This window comes from Acipenser ruthenus, chromosome 27 (genome assembly GCF_902713425.1).
Source record: "Acipenser ruthenus chromosome 27, fAciRut3.2 maternal haplotype, whole genome shotgun sequence".
Taxonomy (NCBI): Eukaryota; Metazoa; Chordata; class Actinopteri; order Acipenseriformes; family Acipenseridae; genus Acipenser; species Acipenser ruthenus.
In genome coordinates this window covers 23,741,438-23,762,748 of record NC_081215.1, presented here as the reverse complement: position 1 = coordinate 23,762,748, position 21,311 = coordinate 23,741,438, and the positions used below count along the sequence as shown (strand labels likewise).

General features: G+C 35.2%; 2 protein-coding genes across 4 annotated transcripts in view; one reads left to right on the top strand and one right to left on the bottom strand.

The window, feature by feature from the left end:
- Window positions 1-1,750: 1,750 nt before the first annotated feature.
- Window positions 1,751-8,211, bottom strand: LOC117432427 (guanylyl cyclase-activating protein 2-like). 3 transcript variants are annotated; one of them, XM_059002504.1, is made up of 7 exons: window positions 7,065-7,196; window positions 6,536-6,617; window positions 5,874-6,014; window positions 3,996-5,012; window positions 3,540-3,689; window positions 2,605-2,713; window positions 1,751-2,520 (listed from the first exon to the last, which is right to left on the bottom strand). In XM_059002504.1, exons 4-7 carry the CDS (start codon window positions 4,197-4,199, stop codon window positions 2,393-2,395), a joined length of 591 nt encoding a protein of 196 aa, XP_058858487.1. In that variant the 5' UTR covers window positions 4,200-5,012; window positions 5,874-6,014; window positions 6,536-6,617; window positions 7,065-7,196; the 3' UTR covers window positions 1,751-2,392. The 3 variants fall into 3 exon arrangements, with proteins under 3 accessions (XP_058858487.1, XP_033910246.2, XP_058858488.1); XM_034054355.3 differs by lacking the exon at window positions 5,874-6,014; XM_059002505.1 differs by lacking the exons at window positions 1,751-2,520; window positions 2,605-2,713; window positions 3,540-3,689 and adding an exon at window positions 8,059-8,211 and having other exon boundaries at window positions 4,204-5,012.
- A 922-nt stretch (window positions 8,212-9,133) lies between these two features.
- The window catches only part of LOC117432366 (transmembrane protein 263), a 46,136-nt gene continuing 33,958 nt past the window's right edge, over window positions 9,134-21,311 (top strand). Inside the window, exons 1-2 of the mRNA XM_034054174.3 lie at window positions 9,134-9,321; window positions 11,032-11,134. Of these exons, the coding sequence (XP_033910065.1) occupies window positions 9,316-9,321; window positions 11,032-11,134 (109 nt within the window). The 5' untranslated portion in view covers window positions 9,134-9,315. The remainder of the gene's footprint in view (window positions 9,322-11,031; window positions 11,135-21,311) is intronic.

Here is a 21,311-nt window from a genome sequence, read left to right as displayed (position 1 = left end):
TCAAATGAATACCTAGCGCACTTTATTTGTACTTTAGCCTACTGGTAACACAAAATAAATCATGCTGCTGAATTTAACACATTGGTGTACAATGCGAATAAAAGATTATTTTAAATTGAAACTAAATGATTTTAGGTTGTTTTTTTTTTTTTTAATTATTATTATTTTTAACTTGGCCTACTTAGTAGCCTAGACAATTAACATACAGTAGATCATGGCCCTATACAGATGCTCAGAATGAGCTGGAGGGGTTAGTGGCACATGTGTGCAGTCTATTGCTCCCAACATGCTGGGAAAACCAGAAATGAAATTGAAATTTGTTTTCAAGGCTTGCAAGTACACCCTGACTTTAGCACAAGAAAAAGCAATTGGGAAATGCCAGCAACAATTGTGGCTGTTTAAAACGTGCTTTCAAAAGTTCTGAACAAATTGATGAAATTGTAAGTGGTGCTATTGTCTGCAGCTTTAGTGCATCTCATTATAATATTTGTGAACCCTAATTTGCATTATCTCCACCCCCATTTTGCGAATGTATGCAGGAACGCCCATAATTACATATTCATCTAAGGTTGAACCGCAAAGAAATACTGCTGCCGCAAAGCATTCCCTAAAAAGTTGCTAACAGCATTGCGCTTGTTTAGTACATTTCACCCGAGACTTCAGACTCATATGCAACTGGTTTACGACTATTGCGACAGCCACAACACTTTAGTACATCCACCCCTTAGTGCCCTAATAAATATATAAATATATATATATTGTCCCTGATGTATATTAGATAAACTATATGAGATATATTTTGCTCCTGCATATACAACATAGTCTTCAAAGATATAGTATTTAGTATAACAAATACTATATAATACTTTACACATATCCATGATAGGACTACTCTATATGTATGTTAAGAGTTTTCTGACAGGCTAGTCCCAAGTATGTTTACCATACAAGGGAGTTGTGTGAGAAAACACTGTAATGCCAAATAAAACTGTGGCTCTCATAAAATGGCACAATATTCATCCATAAGCTTAAACTAATACTAATAAAGTAGCAAGTGTGGAACTGAGATAAAGGAACTAGCCAAACGTTTGTCTACTTGACTTAGTTTCTTAAAAAAAAAAGTTTTTTAAAATGCAGGACAGTGAACAGAAAATATGGATACATGTTGTAAAACGCATGTCTTAAGAAAACTAAACTAAACAGCAGACATATAAAACACCAACAGTCCAGTTCAACTGCTTACAGTAAACAAACAAACAAAAAAATAAACAGTGAAAAGAAGATTTCTGTTGTTTCCAGGATTGTTTAAAAAAGAAAGCTTAGCTGTCACATATTAATACCTATTAATTAGTATAAGTGAAAGGTTACAGGGATTACAGATTTCTATCTAATCTACTTATCATATTTAATACATATGGTAATTCACATCAATGAATTTCAGAGCACTTTACCTTGAAAGACACCCATACATAAATGCTATAGTTATAGACAGAGCAATTCAAACAACATGTCACCATCTGTATGCATTGCAGAAAGGGGGTTTCCATCAAACACTGCCAACATGGGTAAGGATGCAGCTTGTGAACGTGTAAGTGTTTAACTGCTACAAACCAATTAGGTTTCTGCTGCTACTGTCTTCAATGCAGCTAGCTAATGAACACAGTTCTCAAGTATTACTCTTTGTAAAAGACTCATTATTGCATCCTCATTATAGGGTTTCTCTTGCATTTGTTAAACAGTACAAAACAAGAAAAGCAAACAGACTTTATTTATATATAAAATATTTGGACAAACATGTTAATAAGCAAAAAAATAAATAAACCTTTAAATGGAACTATTCAGATAACTATTCAGGGTAAAATAGATACCCCTAACCAAACACTGAATTAGTGCATTAGAAAAAGTGATTTGTGTGCGTATCTTCAGTGTGTGGGATAGAATTTTAAAATGAGTCCTGAGCCATTGTATACCTTTGAACAAATCTTCTGCATTTACTGTGAAATGTAAAGTCACCATATGTGAGTTTCATCAAATTTAGAAGAGATATACCCATTATTAGCCCAAACAAGTAGAGGTCAGGACAAATGCAAAAGCAGGTTAGAGGTTAGGATAAATGCAACAGCAGGTCCTATAACCTATCTTTATCTAGAGATGTCGCTCTAACACTATAGATCATGATGTGCAAGTTATTGATTATTTGTCTATCAAATTATGCATCTCCTTTTAAAACATTTTCCCCTCAGATAGCATTACAAAGAAGTCATTGGACAGATATAAAATTGTTTGTTATGTAAAGTTTCTCCAGTCATTTCTTATGTAAGAAAATACCCACATGCTTTTGTAAGTCTTTTGAAAACAAGAAATCTAACTGCATGTGTCCTTGATTTAGGCATCAGAACATTGCACTCTTTCTTCGTTGTTCAATAACCCAGCCACAGGGATGCATGTCCAACTGCAGCATCTTCATCACCCACTTGTCTTTCTGTGCCCCTTTGACGAATTCATCAAGTGAAAGTGTTCCTAAAAGATAATTAATGAAATGCTATTTAGCGACGTTCTTATTGCAGTTTAAGAATGTAATTGTGTGAAATAAGGCACATTTACCATCTCCATTTGCATCCACCAGCTGGAAAATTCTTTCGCAGACTTCTTCTGGTGTAAGGAGCTGGGCTTCCGGATAGCGGCTGGTGTCCTTTTTCAGGTTATAAATAGCCTGTAAGAAAACAACTATATATATATAAGTTTATCATTAAGCGAGAGTTGTCGTCTTCACTCTTCAGTGGTGGAAACATTATAGGAAGTATTTTTTCTTTCAATTTTTTGTCCTGGGACGAAGCACCTTGTGTGTGTTGGAATTGATTGAGGCATCTTTGTAGCACCGGCATTTCTATTTTCCACTATATATATATATATAAAGGTGAACTTAAATCCACAAAATACAAATATGATATATTCAGTTTATTTACAGAGTCTGATTTGATGATTTAAAAAACTGCCCTAAATTTGTGCTGGCTTTTTGAACGATAGTCTAGAAATGTTTCATGAATATCACATAGATTTGAATACAAACTGCCTTGAAATCTCATAGGTTAAAGCTTTGTGAATAGGGCCTAGGTAGGTATGGTATATTACATATAAGTATGGTAAAGCACTGATAAAACCATGGTTAACCATAATAGAACACATGGTATGGATATTAAAAGCAGGTCATAATTTATTAAGTTATAAGTATAAACACTGTGAACCTAATTCACAAAGTGTAGTGTCAAGTGCGTGTCCTAAAACAATTTGTTGTGCGAATTGACATACCAGTTATCTTAAACAACATGTTCTTTCGTTCTGTAGGTTCACGTTGTATTTTTTTCTGTTTCAGTCATCACATAAAAGTGACTTTTTAAAACTTAAAAAGCTTAAAGCCTGCCAGACTCATGTTGATTCTCCAAAGACAATTGGTAAACCTGTGTAACCACCTGTTCCCCGCAAAACTGTGCCCGTAGTGGCCATTGTTTCATTGCTCTTATTCATAGCAATATCTTTACCTCGATTATTTCCAGTAGTTCTGCCTTGTCCACGCATCCATTGCCATCTTTATCATAGACTTTGAACGACCATCTCAGTTTATGTTCAAGTTTCCCTCTCAATACGAGATTCAATGCGGCTACATATTCCAAAAAATCGATGGTGTTATCCTGCATTGAAAAAAGGAAATATTAAATAAATCGCTGAAAAATCAATGTGTAGTCTATTCTGACACAAAAGTTCGATAACATCTACAAAGAGCAAGTTTACAGTGCTCAACTCAATCGACCTAACCCTGATTTAAAAACAAAGCAATAACGTAAACGTATAAGATAAAGATCACAATGAATGGGCCAAACAGCAAATATATGTGTTGAATTTTCTTTTTAACAAAAATATTCTAAATCTATTCAAACACATTTATAGTACATATATATATATATATATATATATATATATATATATAAAATTCTCACCCCATTTTTATCAAACGCTCTGAACATGCTTTCCGCATAGTCAGCCGCTTCCCCGCTCGCATCGATTCCAAAAAAATGTTTAAACTCGTGCAAAAACAACGCCCCGCTTGGACATTCTACCACAAACTTTTTGTACATTTCCTGTAGGTCAGCTACATCGACCTCTTCTTCCATGCGTGAAGTGTGATACTGCGACTGTCCCATCGCGCTCTTTCTCTGTCCTTGGTACTGAACTGCACTGAGAGAACAGACGCAGAGATGCAATAAGCGATGTGTTAAGATTGTGTTTCGAGTCTCGAAGGTTGTTTACCAACTCACATAAACCAAGCTTATATAGATAATTAGGTTGAAGACGTATATTTATAGACTCATTAAGGGATGACCCAGAATCCCTTGCCAGCACGAATTCACAACATGATAGTATATTTGGGCTATAGATTAATATCTGAAGTATCTGTGTAGTAGCACCAAAACACAATGGGAAGCAAAATACAGTAAAACAATGAAGCAGGTAAACATTAATGAAACATTTATTGATACTGTTGTTTGTTTGTTTTTTGCTGTTATTATCGTATTATTATTTTTAAAAATATATATGAAAATACATTTCAATCAGTTTTCAGATGAACTTTCATGTAAACAATGTTAAGAACACTTATAACAAAGTGTCTGTAATAAAACGTCATTGTGAATTAACTAACATAAGTTGAGAAGACTGTATCCATAAACTTTTTTTTTTTTTTTTTTAAGTAAGATTATGTTGCGAACATGTTATTCAAATACTGGCACAGGGATGGGGCATGATAAGGGAGCAGCTGATTCTAGTTAAACTCTGAGACATCTTCAGAAGGCTGCTCTTCTACTGCTATAGGTGTTGCTGGTGATCCAGGTGAAGTCATCGGACAGTTTGGGCTTGCCTGCTGAAAGAAATGGTTTTCTCTCCGAGATGATGGAAAGTTGTCTTACTGAACCAAGAAGACGAGGAAATTTGCTTGAAGAACTTGAAGATGGTATCTCCTGGTCATTGTAACATAACAAGGAAAAGTACATAGGTATTTTATATTATTAGGGCAGCAGTGTGGAGTAGTGGTTAGGGCTCTGGACTCTTGACCAGAGGGTTGTGGGTTCAATCCCCAGTGGGGGACACTGCTGTTGTACCCTTGAGCAAGGTACTTTACCTAGATTGCTCCAGTAAAAACCCAACTGTATAAATGGGTAATTGTATGTAAAAATAATGTGATATCTGTATAATGTGAAATATGGTATAATGTGATATCTTGTAACAATTGTAAGTCGCCCTGGATAAGGGTGTCTGCTAAGAAATAAATAATAATAAAGTGCTAGTTATAAAACACCCTAAAATACGTTGTCCAAGGAATTTTAACAAAACACAAATATGTTTTTGCCTGTAAACCTTTATGTTTAGAATAGATCGCTTTCAAATCACCTATGTTAAAATGTAAGCAATGACCCACTTTCTTTATTGTGTCCATATTAATAATGTATAGTTTTAATGCATGGTTATTTGCAGATTGCAGGCAACACATGTGAGTTTACACTCTGTACTGTGAACATGTGTAAAGTAAGGTCAAATATGTTTTGTATTATTATTTTTTTAATAATAATAACAAAACCAGATATAAACACCTTAATGGTCCTCGGAATAAATTGCAGTTGTGTTTTTTTCCACTCTTGTAACACAATCCCCCCTTAATGGTTTCATTAGTCACTTCAGAAATGTTCAATCATATTTGTTTTTCTTATTCTCAAACAAACAAACACACACACACACACACACACACACACACACACACACACACACACACACACACACACACAGAAGAATTATCAGTCTGTAAATAGCTGAAATTTCTGCACCTGAAATCCATTTCTTCTGGCTGACTTTTCATCACTTTTTTTCACAGTTGATTTAGCAAGTCTCTCTGGAGGGAGGTGAAACCCCACTTTAAAAACCCTTAGAGGCTCAAAATAAATATTCCCTCCATACCCCTGCCATACCTGTGAAACAAGAATCCAGGTTATTATTATTATTATTATTATTATTATTATTATTATTATTATTATTATTATTATTATTGCATTGAAATTGTATGTTTGGTAAGTAATCATAGTAAGTAGTCACAAGTACTATCTTTTGGGCTTTACAATGCATTGAATTAAATCAAGTCGCTCATTCTGGGAGCTCAAACACTGAGTTAGAACAATAGAATGTAATTAATGTTATTGTCCCAGCCTGTTGTGTATGCTTTAATACAAAGCCTGATATAAGAGGATTGCCTTCGTAAAGCTGCAGTCATACCTCTTTAAATCAAATTATTTTTCTAGCTTGGAATCTCTAAGGCAAATTCTCAAACGCCACACTTAGACGCAGTAGAAAAGCCTCGAGCCTTTAACCCGAATTACCTTGAGGTAAGGGGTTATATATAGATTAAATGCCGCCTATAAACCACAGTCTGAAGTAAGATTAAAATCTCCAGATTGTAGTTACAGTTGTCCTGATCTGACTACATCTCACTTACCTTTAAATAATGTATTTGTGGCGCCTGTGGTGTAGTTCGAATGTAGGTTGAAGAGTAATGATAGGGTGTTGGGTTCAAGGACCTGTAATTTACAAAAATAAAATTACTTCAGGTTGAATATCAAATATAGCATTTCCAGATGTATATCCAAGTACATTTCTGGTAATTCAAATGTCAATAACTGCTACATATTATACATTTATATTATTTCCAATTTAAGTACAAAACAACAACATTAATAGTAGGTACAATACAATATTAAACCCCAACCCAATATATCCACAGCCTTTAACGATCACGTTGTGTTCTTAAAATAGAATTCCTTAATATTCACGAGCTACATTCTTACTGCGTAACCCATTTCTACAGTCTCTAGGAATTGCAGAAACAGATGTAAAATGCTCCTAACAGTAGAATCAGCAATACAGGAGTTCATTTGATCGTATAATATACATGTACTGTACTTAATGCCCCGTCTGCCTACAACAACCCTTCGCAAACAAATAGCTAACATGTTTCTTTTACTTACAAGTTCTTATGCTTTACTCTCTTGTGGTTGACGATTATCTGTCCAGTTACCTCTTGGAGCTCAGGCAAACCAAAGGAATAATAACTGGGGGCAACCCGGTCATGTGCTGCCATGTTAACCAAATTAGCATGGCTGGAAAACACAAAACATCATGGAGTTAGCGTGTTTGTGCGATATAACAAAATTACACATCACACGTTGTTTGTGATCCGTGTAACGTTTACTGGTGCATTTAATTAAAGTCAATAGACTGGTTGCAAATCCTGTATTAGTAAAGAACGTTGGTCTTTGAACCATTTTAGAAACATTTTTAAAACTGATGTACAGATAGAAGCGCATTGCTTTTTTTGTGGCCCAGAAGGAAAAAAAAAAACGATATATACTGTAGGCTATATTGTACAGACGTGTATATGCATTACTAAAGAGAGCTAATTAAATTTTGTATCCCATGCTTTGTTCCGTCTTTTAGATAGAGGCGGATGGATTTATGTCAACTTTGAATACATTGTAGATTCTTTCTTAATAGAAAACAGTGGTCAAGCTTCTCCTAATTAACTGAATTAAGTATGAATTATCCACCCACTTCATTCATTTGTGTAATGTTGATTTTGGCTACCATGGATATGGTTTATGTCGTGTCATTTGTTAAAATGTCATACAACAGTATATTTAAAAAAAATGAAAAAAGAAGCACTGGGGAACCACAGGGTTATTAAGTATGTTTTATTCTAATTCAATTATACTATACTTTAATCAACAAGACCCCACACGAAACACAATGTTTAAGAAGCAATTTCTACTTCAGTAAAACATATCTATGTACATTATGTTAATCCTCCCTAGCTGCAATTATTTAGCAATTACTTTGTTCACTGAACAGCCAGATTGTTTGTGGTTAAGTGACACTGGCCACAATAATGTTTATGACCATAAAACTAAAACTATTAAACATCATTACACACCCATCTTTATAATGACATAAGAAAAGACTTACTTTTTCTTTTTCTTTTTTTTTTTTTTTTTTTTTTTTTTTTTTTTTACAAACAATCCATTGCCAGAGTGTATTTGTTATGCCCAGCACTGATCCTGAAAAACACAAACATCCAAGTTTTACTGTCAGGTAATGTGGAATAAGTTATTTCGAAAGCCGGTGTTTACTTGTAACCAAGTCATTTTATCCATGGAAATCTGACCCACAACATATCAGGTTACAGCAATTGCAGTTTACAGTTCAGTAAATCAAACCAATAGATAACGAGAGAGCTAAAAGCCTAGCAACAAATAGGTGTTATTAGTGGGTCCAGGGCCAGAACAACATACACAATAAATGCAAACATCTCAAACAACAAATACATACAATCTAGATATTAAAACGTCTCCAGTAAATCGATGTATTGCTGATATAAACACTAGCTTCCTGATAGTCACATCGTCATAGAAAATAATAGACAACTGCAGTAGGTTTAGGTGGATGGAAAGTACAGACACAATGGCTTTCAGTTTGTCAGCAGTTCACTTGCAGAACCTGTATACCATGGTAAAAGCACAGCAAAGTGCAGAAGAGTACTGTAATAACTTAATGACAGCACAGGCAACAATGATAAATCATATGTAAGTATGCTTGGTGGAAGAATGGTAAAGCATATAAAATGCCTACTAAAAAGAAGGGAAAAGCTTGGTAATGTACAACATGACTGCAAATGTACAGTTCGAACCTATTTATTTATTTATTTATTTATTTATTTATTTATTTATTTATTTATTTATTTGAACTTTTTTTTTACACATACCCTCACTGGTTTAATAAGGTGACAGATGTATAACTGGACAGAGGAGGTGGTGGGGCAGTGGGGGTTGGTATTATAGTTAATATGATTTCCTTTTCAGGTCTAAATAAAGTTAATCGAAATGTATTAGCAATCAGAAACTTGCAATCTTTACAAATGTGGAAAGGCTAATATAAAACTGTGAACTGTGTTTACAAGTGCAACTAGTCACGAAAATAAAGAGCAGATGCCCTCTTGCGGATATAATTTGTAAACACAGCCTGAAGTCAATTTTAATATAAAAACGTCACTTCCGCTTACATTTAGGCAGAACAACAAGACTGCATAGCTTAATACTCAAATATTTTTAAACAGCTCTAACAAGAAATTTAGATATTAAATATATTTGGCATTCGCTGTCAGTCTACTCTCTAAAATCAAGTCATCGCCGATACCCGTGCGTTGTTGCAATAATAGCTGCTGCGATGAAGGTGAGTTGGGGGTTGGTTGTTTGTTGTTGTTATTGAAATAAGTATGTCATCATGTCATAATTCCTAGGTCCCCCCGTCATTGACAAATCATTGACTCAGAATTGTGCGTTATTTTCAAATACATATTTTGAAATTGCATGGCTGTAATCCGTATTTGTAAATTGTTGATGCTGTTAACAGTGAGCGAGTGTGTGGTTATTTCTGGGAATAATGAAAATAACATGCATCATTGTTAAAGATGTCAGGCGGCATTATTGCTTTTATGTGTTGTGCATGATTTACAGTTTCCTTTTTGTACCTCTAGGCCATAAATGGACACAAACGTTTAGTTAATCGTTACAGTTGCTTATGTAACAGCAGATAATGTTAGTCGTAAATAGCCTAATTTGAGAATACATGACCATAGAAAGTTAATTAGCATTGGTTTTGTTGGGAAATGTATGTATGTGTCTACATACGAACTTGACAACACTTTACTGTGTCTTACAAACTCTTTTTTTATTTTTTATTTTATATAGTATTCTGATTTAATGTTGTAACGTTTCGTTTCTGGAATCCAAACGGGCCTTTAAGTATAGCTTCTGTACTTCATAGTTGTTGTCTGAAGTTACAAACAGTGTTTTATATCAATGACCTTCCTCATAACCATTGCAGACCAGAGAGTGCACACCCCTGGCCAGAAGCTAGTTCTGTGATGAGTGAAGATAAAATGTGTAAAATACCCCCAAAATATAGACCCGCTTCCTTGTGAAACTTTAATTCAAGATAGATGTGTAACCGTTTGATAAAATAAAGGCACACAATATTACAGAAATATGATTAGCTAATATCAAGTTATTTTCATCGCAATAAACTTTCAAAGGGTTACCCGTTTGTTTCCAAGGTGATAAACCCACCAAATTCAGACACTCTATCCATTCCGAAATAACATGAGAATGGTTTTGGATCATCCTGTATCATTCCAAGCCTTCAACAAACTGAGATTTCATACAGATAGTGTTATACCAGTGTGTATGAGGAGGAGCATTATCATCTAATGCTATAATACCCCACCTCTGCTGGTACCGAGTTATGCAAAGTATCACAACGGTGTTCTTCCAACATGATTGTAAATGTTGGCCAAAGTCCACGGCAAAAAAAATAAAACAAAAAACATCCATGGGATTTAAAAAGTGTATGCCTTGATTCATCATAACTTCATATGACACCTATCCGACTGTGCAATGATGACATTCCTGACCACAAAAGGTGTCCACATTTATTGGTCACAATAATAACTAGCTTGCATACAGCTGCTTGATCCTGGTAAACAAGCTCATGATTGGAATTATTTTACTGTATTCACACAGGAAGATGTCCCTGCAGTTTCTTGAAATGCTGCCCGAGCTCAAGCACTCTGGTGAAATCAAGGCAGAATACTGGTATCTCTGATGGAAATCCTATTGCAATTTTGCTTTACAGGAACAAAGTTCATTTAGTTTGTACCAAAAAGCCAGTTTGTACAATGCAGAACAGAATTTAACGACTTGGGGGAAATTATTTGAAAATCCCACATTTACTTGCTTCATACGCTGACCTTAAAAAAATAAAATATTGGATCATGAAAAAAGAGATGTAACCATGCACTGGTTTGTGGGAGCTTATTTATCTCTTATCTGTATGGAAGTATGACCTTTTTTTATAGTTTACCTCCTGTTTGTTTCTCTGTAGGGAACCAACACAGAATCGGACACACTGGAAGATGTAACTTCAGAAACAGACAACATAAACAATGAAGAGGTGCCACCTTATCTGAGGGAAGAGCCACCAGAAGGTACTGTACTGAACTATACTGGTTTTGCTCTAGACTGGTCTTGAATCTCTTTTTAACTTCTGATATATGCTGAGAATTCCACTTTGCAAGTAAATGGTCCGGATTGTGTACGTCCTATATACAAGCTATTTAACCTGATCTGACTAAACAGTGTTATAGATGTGTATTATACAGAGGTGCCCCAAATGCAAAAGGCTCTAATAATAATGACCACTTGTGATGTCATTATGTTTGCACTACTTCTCAATTCTTCTCAACACTTTCATTTTTCAGTTATTATTATTATTTATTTCTTAGCAGACGCCCTTATCCAGGACGACTTACAATTGTTACAAGATATCACATTACACATTATTTCACATTATACAGATATCACATTATTTTACATACAATTACCCATTTATACAGTTGGGTTTTTACTGGAGCAATCTAGGTAAAGTACCTTGCTCAAGGGTACAGCAGCAGTCCCCTAGCTGGGGATTGAACCCACAACCTTCCGGTCAAGAGTCCAGAGCCCTAACCACTACTCCACACTGCTGCCCATTCAATTACTCTAATAACTGTTGTGTAAAACATCCAAATTTTTACATTTGGAAGTGAAATATATTGAAAAATAAAGCACAAATATTATTTCAAAAACCAATTGTTAAACAATTTTATTTCATTTCTTGCTTAATTTTATTGCTTAGGACTATAAAACCTTAATTAAAAAAATACTGCAAGTTTTTTTTTTTTTTTTTTTTTTACTGCTTAAGTTAATGTGTACTGTATGTACTGAGATTAGGTCATTTTTTAAAATGTGGATAATGTTGCCACAAAGTCTTCATACACTATAAATCTCAGATTCATAAAACTATGCAGTCTGTATCCCTCTGTCAAACCAAGCGCACCTCTGGGTTATATAACAGGACCCTGACAGCGCTTTCTGCATAAAAGCTACCATTTGTAACTGAACCTTATCAGTTGATCACATTACCTGTTTATAAAAAAAAAAAAAAATCTGTTCTGTTTCTGTGAACTACTTTCAAAGCTACAGTCTGCACTGATGCCAGATAAAAGCAGACAGACAACAATGAACAATAGGAAACACACAACTAAAGCATTGCATTAAAGTGCATGGGAGATTAGATGTACAGTCCAATACAGTGTGGGAGTCTTCACGTTTCACGTTCATTACTAATCAAAACTCCTAGTTTAAACCTTCAGACAGGATAATACAGTGCTTGTCAGATGTATTACATAGTTAGAAAATAGTCTTAAAAATAATCTTAGGATTCATTTTTATTTGACTAGTCAGACAGGACAGATTGCACACAGCAGGTCAGAGTACATGTACATGACACCTCATTTCCAGCAGGGGGCCTCATTGTCAAACTAAAGTAAAAACTAAAGGAGAGTACGAGTGAAACAGTTAATGGTTGTATTTAAAATAAAATTAGAAACACTGCCTGCTGGTTTCCCAGACCACAAAGCACTAATCTTGACATGCCTAATGTTACTTTAGATGAGGTAGTACACGATTTGTGTTCATCGGGAGCTGTATATATTTCAATTTATAATGCTTAAATGCATATCTTATTTTTTACTGTTCAGAATACCTTCGTCTAATCTGCTCACTTATTCGAGGAGTGTCCCCCAACATTTATAAATAGTAGTGTGCAGGTTCCCTCTATCTTGCAGACCTTTTCCACAACCCTGGAGCAGTTTTACAAACAGAAGCCACTAGGTGGCATGAAAGCGTAAACCTTGTAATTGAGACTAAAAATGCCTCTTTTGATTTAACAGAAAAACAAGGTTATGCATATGTGCCTTTCAAATGATCATGTTTTACTACAGTACAATACCATGTGGAAAGCGGGCTAGCAGTTTTTTAAAATAACTTTATTGTAAGCATTTTGATCAGGCGATCTACACTGCAGAATTGCAGAGGGATGTGCAGAACTACCATTTATGCCTAGAACTGAGGGCACATGCCACAGCGTGCCAGCACCTGGATTATCACTACGCTGTACTGTACCTGTAGTTGCTACCAATGGATGATGTAATAATAGTAAAGCCTGTCAAGATTGCTTAGAAAAAAAAAAAAGACAATCAGAAGCTTCCTCGTAATTGTAAAGCCAGTTTCACCTCAAGGCCCCGTCGACTGTGATTGTAGGTCTTCACTCAGAACAGCACTTATTCTGTGTATAATTGCACCAGCTGATGCTCTCAGGAGCTGATTGAAAGTGATAGGATATAGAAAACTCCATTCGTTCATTCATTTATTCATTCATTCATTCATTTTTGGATTTGAAAAGCAATTAAACAAATTGAAATATGTTAAGCAATGATGATTCCAAGAAAATAAGTGTAAAAAAAAAAAAAGCCTGATTCTCACCATTTTTTTCTTTCCGGTTATGACCCAGTAAACGTTAATGTACATTTGCTGCTGAGGTACTAGTCTTGGCAGTATAACATTGACTAGATAACAATCTGTGCATGTGATAATCAATAGAAAGTGTTCTATGACTGGGTTCTAAATATACTGAGTTACACATGGATTTTCACCAAGTACTGAGGACTGATACTATAGGGCCATCACCTTTGTCTAATATAATATGTAATATTAAGTGCATAAAAAGCATTTCCATGATACTGCTTCAGAGGAGATACATTTGACAGCTAAGATAGTTATATGTGCAAATCAAACTTACATCTTTAGTTTATTGTGGCATGATAGGACACCAAGATGTTTGTGATGAATGAAGATATCTTGTAGCATACCATTTGCATCTACAAAACAGTTTATAAATTCATCTTCAGCCCTTTTCCTGAAGATGTGGGCTATTTTGTGAGTCTTGTCCTTTGGAAACCATATTTTCAGCTTAATGTTGTTTATTTTGGGACGTTATTTTGTATTTGAACTGTGTGTGCAATTTTAACAGGTTGAGTTCAGTCAGAATGCATTGTCTGTAGCGATATTCAAAGCCTTACCTTCTAAGCTACGTATAAACTCCATATTAAGAGCTGGAATGAGCTCAGAGCGAGAAACATCTTGAGCTTTAATAGGGTTGTCAAAAAGTGACAGTGGAGTCAAAGGAGAGCACATTGCCCCACGCTTCTCTGGTCAAAATTTTAAATCTGTCTGAAGGTATAAATCAGAGCCTACTGTAATTCCTCTGTGCTACAAAATGTACAGTTAGCAACCTCAGCCACAGATAGCTTCTTACTTGTCTGCAGTTCCTAAGGAAAATGAATCTAAGAAACTGTGTCAGGGTTGCTGTATTCATAGGCTGCAGGTACTGTCTGCAAATACATAACAATACTAATTGTACCTGGGACTACTTTGAAATTGGTCATGCAAATCCAACCATCTGTTTTTACTTGGACGTTAACTTGAAGAACTACAGCATCTCAACACCATGGCTGCCAATGGCCTTTCTGATATTATTGCAAATGAAGGTGCAAGAAGCAAAGCAAGTGGGCCGGAGTTAGGCTGTGAACATGCTCCTTTCAGCAGTTCAGTTTCCTTTGATACAATTTCATTCTTCTGCTCTTCCTCTTCTATAAGTCCCAGTGGTGTTGTTACTGTATGGTTGCAATTGAAAATATATGTAGTGGAACCAATCATTGCAGCTTTACTATATTACACATTCATCGGAGTGTCATGCTGTTTGGGGGTGGGGGTGGGCACAGTTCTTTAGTCTCACAGGCTCAAATTCAACCCTCAGTGGATAAGAAACACAATAATAGTTAGCTGTATAGATATGTTTTTCCTCGGTCGATGGCCTTATTAATTGAAAATTACCTTTTTTCTTCACAGTGACAAGAGTGTTCAGAGCTCTTAAAATCTTAAAATGCACAGCAGTAAGTCCAGAGTGGATTTGTTTAAGTTTTATTTGCTGCGTCCACTTTGTGGTGGGCCACTAGCGACCAAGAAAGCTATGCAAAAGGGAGGCACAGTGATTGAAAATACGAACCCCCCTCTGTATTCACTTTGGGACTTATTGGATATTCCTTTCTAGATAAAAACTTGTTTCTTAGAATCTCATTGCGTCTATAATTAAATCCTCTAAAGCAGGACCAAGGGACCTCTCTATTTAGTGAAGGATATCCGTAAAAAGATAATAGCCACAGAGGTATAATACTTGCCTTGCAGCATGCAGGGTTATTCATAATAAAGTCAGTATTGTGTTCTAGCCATTCAACTAGTTACCAGTTTTTAATTGGGCTGATTTGAATTGGTTGAATCCCTTGGAGAACAATACAAACCTTGACTCTTCTTTGAAACTGCACCACTGTTCTTTGCTGCTAGGCTGCAGTAGAAATTATTTTCTTTAGGCTGCATTTACACTGGGTCAGTTTCAAACAGACTCAGTCTGGTTTGTTTCGTTTATAACAATGTATCAACGTGCTTGCTGTTCACACTTATCTGCGACCCAGTTCAAACTAAAGATTTATTTATTTATTTATTTTTTTAGTCCTTTTTCTTTTTTAATTTGTGTTCCCAGTGCAGTTTTCAAGTGAACTCAGTTCATTTATATGGTGTGTGAACCGGATGTTTACAGTATCCTGCAAGGCATATTGAAAGATGGCAGTTATTGATGGATTGCTCTGGTTTTTAATATAGCATGTTTTAGATTATTACATATTGCTGTGGAAGAAATCACTGGGGGTGCACTTCGCTAATTTAATTAATAGACCTACGTGTATTGAATGCCTACAGTAGGCAATTCTGCACGGTTCTCCTAATGTCAGCATTAAACAATGTAATTCAAGAAAATACTGAATATATTTTATTATTTTTATGAGTTTGGTCGAGTTCGGCTTGGATTTTAGTGTCTGACGAAATTTCTGTCAGAGCTTCAGTTTCTCACACTGTCCAGATTTCCACAGTATCTTCAATTTCTACAATTCACTGACACCGTAGCAACTCTGAAGCTGTTAAAATAACAGTATGACACAATAATAGTTTAAAAATTAAACATCGGGTGAATTTATTGCGGATCATAATAACTCATTGTTTTCTTTATATTGTCATCTAGTCAACATGTGTTAAATGTACAAAAAGCCAGATTTAAAAAATAGATCAGCTCTTGCCATTAAAACATGGTATACACATAATCAGAATGATTAAACAAATAATCCATATCATTGTTTATTTTATTTTTGAATGGTGCTAACACACAACACAACCACACAACCTGTATTTGATAATTAAAAAAAAAAAATAGCAAGACCAGGACAATGAACAATTTGACTGTTTCCAACCAGGACAACAAATTAAAGCTGAAACTGTGACAATCTCAGTTTGCACGGGATGTCTGGTAACCCAAATAATTCAAATGTAATTATTTTAAAGCATACAGTGTTTATTTATTTTTTAACAGGGAATGGTACACCAGTCACCTAGACAAACTTGTTTGTTTTTCTTTGTTATCTAGCAGTCTAAGCTCCAATACTTGTTCCAGATTTCTTTTGGTAGCTAATCCGTTTTATATTGTTTTTCTTATTTGCTCATGGAAAAAAATGGTTTTTTTTATACTTCTCCCACCAGGATTTATTTCGCATTTTGTGACCCATGAAAAATGAATCTTAGCAGGCTTTAAATCTAATTTCAGGTCATGTCCTGTCTTTTATACAAGGAGTTGTCCCAGCAACCACAAGGTAAAAGATTGCATTTCTGCAGTTTAGTGTGCTGGATATCAAATGAAAAACAAACCAAACAACAACAAAAAAATAAAGCGCTTGGATAACACAGGACAAAGTCACACTTCTACCTAGTACTATTGACTGTTTTAAGTATTTGCAATCAAAGCTTTGTGACGTTTAGGTTCATCTGATTAGAATTAGGTTTCCTGCACATCAGCAGTTGCTAGTTGCTGCTTATACAACAACAACAACATAAAAACATTATTCACGTAAGCACCACTAAGGGGTTACAAGAAATGCATGACATTATTTTTGCTACTATTATTTTAAGCTGCAGTACATGAGTCACTCAGTTGCTTTTCCTTGACACTTTGGAAAGTAGTTTTGAAGGGCATTGCAGTGAAAGTAAGGCTTTACAAGTTAATGTCAGAAATTAGGCTTTATTGACTTTTTTTATCCTCTTTGCTTATAGATACACAAAATGGTCAATCATTTTGACAGATCTAGTCCATGTCAGTGGAAAAGTTTGATGTGGTGAAATAACTGAGATTGATGTGTTGTCGGAGCACAGTCCACAGGGAAGATGCATTTTTATTTCACTGCTGACTTGCACACCTTGATGCTTTCAAAAAAATCATTCTGTTTCCTCCTGATTCAACATAATCAGTTTTCTACATTGAAATCCCTTTTCTTATTACCACTTTCTTATTCCACATTATTTCAGTCATCCTCCCATTCTTTTCAATGGGTTCAAGACAATGCTATTGATCAATGCATTTTTTTGTAGTATACAGTGTTGACTGGTTTTGTTAATCTGCAAGCACCATTAATGTATGTGTATTATATTTGTAATAATAACAACAATACAAATTACTTTAAATATAGCACCATTCACACCGAAGTGTCCCAAGGCGCTACACAATAAAATGACCACAAATGTATAAACGTTGTTAACTTAAATACAAACAAAACTGGCAATCAGTGGAAGAATAAAAACAAGATACAACAAACCTCAGTTCATATTTAAAAACCTAGGAAGCATAAGAAGAGAAGATGCTGAAAAAAGGTACGTTTCGAGAGAAGTTTTAAAATGAGAAACTGAAGTAGAATTTCGAATGCAGCTGTGCAGAGAGGAAGGGGCAATGTAATTTTTTTTTTTCATTTGTAGAGCTAAACATGTGGACTACCTTTCCAGAGACACAAAGGTTTTGAATATTTGATCAGGTGAAATGTAAAATTGTTCAAGTAGAAGGGATGTATCTAACAAGGAGGCTGTGTGGTCCAGTGGTTAAAGAAATGGGCTTGGAACCAGGAGGTCCCCGGTTCAAATCCCACCTCAGCCAGTGACTCATTGTGTGACCCTGAGAGAGTCACTTAACGTCCTTGTGCTCCGTCTTTCAGGTGAGACGTAGTTGAAAGTGACTCTGCAGCTGATGCATAGTTCACACACCCTAGTCTCTGTAAGTCGCCTTGGATAAAGGCGACTGCTAAATAAACAAATAATAATAAAACTGAAAGGGTCTTGCTTAAAGTGAGTCTTTTTTTTCAGTAACATCGATGCATATGACATTTGCAATGTACAGTAGAAATTTGAATGAAGAACCACACTTTATAGATTTGTACGCTTTTTTCAGGTTACATATCCTCTCTTTTAACAAAAATAGTTTAAAATATGGCATTCTGAAAGTATAAACGCAGTTGCAATTGCCAAAGCTTTGCATGTATAGTAGCCCTGTACAGTAGTACTATTGTAGTTATATTTAAATAATTGCGTTTAAACATTTTCATTGGCAGTTAGGAGCATTATGTGGCCATTTGTGGCAAAGGCTTATCTGAATCTGATTGCTCCTTACTCAAGGGTTTAATAACTACCCTGCTTGACTAAATGTTAGTGGGATTTAAACAGTGCTGGATCTTAATAGCCCTAAGTTTACCAACTACGGTTATGTACCAAATCAAAAATACATTGGTTAACTAGCGACTACACAGTATATTCCAGAATTACATGCAGTGCTTTATTCAATACAGTCCTTAGTTTAAAAAAAGGCCTGAGAAGCAGAAAGATGACATTGTTTAAAAGTTATTCATATACATTCTCCATATGTTTTCCCAATAGATAAGCACATATTTTAACAAGTTACAAAAAAAAAAAAAATGGTGGCACAAATCCAAAAGATTATGCCTATACTTTTTTCCATAGGGTAGACAAACCAGTACTTGTACTAGTAACACTGAAGAACAAATTAAGGTTCTATTTGGTTAGCTGTACGTTTTAAAAATGAGTTACCAATCCAAAGTCCATGCCTTTCTCTCTCATAATAGCCTATAGACTTCCTCTTGCTCTCGGTGACCCACGATCTCTGGCAAGGTGCAAGAGCTGTTTGGTAAGCCAGTTAAGGGGTTTTGTGATTTTTCCAGTCTTTGCGTTAAATTTTTTGAGGCACTTAAACTTTTAACCTTTAAAAAAAATAGCTGATGTTTTTCTTTTTCAATCTTAGTCTCTTTGAATGGATGTACCTAGCAATAGTTGACCTTTTGTAGCTTATAATGTTGCTGATGTTTTATTTTTTGCACCTACTATCAATCTGTTCTCAGAAAATACAATTTAAATGGCTGTAAATTCTAGGTTTGTTTATTAAGTGTTAGTATTGTACATGTCACTTGGACGTAGCTTCAGGAAATGCACAGCATTGTAGTTCTGGAGACATAAGCGTTTTTATTTATCTGTGTTTTATTGCCATTTTTTTATTTTAAAGTGAGTAATCAAATTGGTTTTAAATGTTCTTATAATTATAAGTCCATGCAAACAGGACAATTCTGCAATCTCTGAGAAAAAACTGGGCAATATCTTACTTTGCCCTTTTAGTCTCTTAGTGTTTACTGGAGTTCCAGTTTTGCCTTTTTCACATGTCTACTCTCCATTTTAGTTAGCACAAATTGTTGAACTGCAGAGGATTAGTGCCAGCGGCCCATTATATTTGTTTTGTTTCATCTATTTTAAGTGGTTCAATGCCTTTTATGTATCCCTTCCTTCTATAGAGAAACATACATCAACTGATCCAGGAGGGCATATAAGATTACTTGCAGCAGAAACAAAGGCCTCAGGTTTTTAATGAAGTCAGCATAGATGGAACAATCTTTATAATGCTGCCCTTGATAAATAATTTCTGGGAAGAGTTAGAGAAATACGGACTGTTCATTTCCTTGATGACCTTCCAGGTTTTCATAGCTGTCAGTGCGTGCTTGTTTCCGATGCATCTGCCTGCCAGTGGGTAAAAATAATATATTTTTAAGAACATGGAAAATCTTTATCTCTACAGAATGCTTTATGTCACAGTATTGTATCTGGGAGGAACATTTCTTGTAGGATACAAAATACCATTTGGTGGTCACAAAGGTGTGTGGAAGAGTGTGGCATATGGACCAAATCAAAAAGAATGAATCTTAATGTTTGTGGACAAGTATAGCTAATTTAACAAACATGCGGAGTAGTGGTTTGTAAAATCCAGCTACAGCATCACCAAATGACTGCCACTCACTTTAAGTAAAATGATTTGGCAACTTTTAGAATCAATCGTCTTGATTATAAACCTCAAGGTCTTCCTGTGAAAATAAAGGATGCATAAATGTGGGAGATAATAGAAGGGTTGATTGGGATAGAATACGTTATTTAATACAATTACTTACCAAGGATGCTGCAAAAGATTAACCAAGACTTACTAATATTATTTGTATGGGGATGGTTTCAGGACAGAAAATGTGTTTGCTTTTATTTATATATATATTTATTTATTTTTTGCCAGATCCCAAAACTCCTTCTAGCTTTAGGTAAGAAATGTGTGTGTTTCCCTCCCAAGGCAATTTTTAAATGTTAGTCATAAGCCAGAGAGAAAAAAAGAGCCTTGTGGAGTAGGGAATGGAAAAGTACTGATCACTGAATGCTTTTAAGTGCACCTGGATGGGACACCCTAATGTTACATTGGTACAGGTGTGATTTATAACCTTTGATGGAAAAGTTACAAATGCCACAGTACAGCCTTTTTTTTTTTAATTGGTTAAAAAAGAATTTAATTGAAGCGATGTCCGTTTTGTTCAAACTTGGTTTTATGCTTAATTTTTTTTCATATTAAAGTTGCATTACTATGTTATATTATAAGAAAATAAGAACATAAGAAGGTTTACAAACGAGAGGAGGCGATTCAACCCATCGTGCTTGTTTGGTTGTTAGTAGCTTATTGATCCCAGAATCTCATCAAGCCGCTTCTTGAAGGATCCCAGGGTGTCAGCTTCAACAACATTACTGGGGAGTTGGTTCCAGACCCTCAATTCTCTGTGTAAAAAAGTGCCTCCTATTTTCTGTTCTGAATGCCCCTTTATGTAATTATCAAGGTAAGGGAGTGACAGCATTCAGAAATGTTTGCAAGTTGCTGGATTGCGTTGCTGCTTATAGATTTATTTTTTTTTCCCCCAAGTGAAATGCACAAGAAAAGACTGTTGATGCATTACATGTTTTATTGATAGTCCTTAATTCACACTGGTGTCTTTC

Coding starts and splice junctions, on each gene's coding strand:
- LOC117432427 (XM_059002504.1), bottom strand. CDS start 4,199: ATGGGACAGTCGCAGTATCACACTTCACGCATGGAAGAAGAGGTCGAT. Junction 2,714..3,539: donor AACTACTGGAAATAATCGAG/GTAAAGATATTG, acceptor GTTTTCTTACAG/GCTATTTATAACCTGAAAAA. Junction 2,521..2,604: donor GGTGGATGCAAATGGAGATG/GTAAATGTGCCT, acceptor ATTATCTTTTAG/GAACACTTTCACTTGATGAA.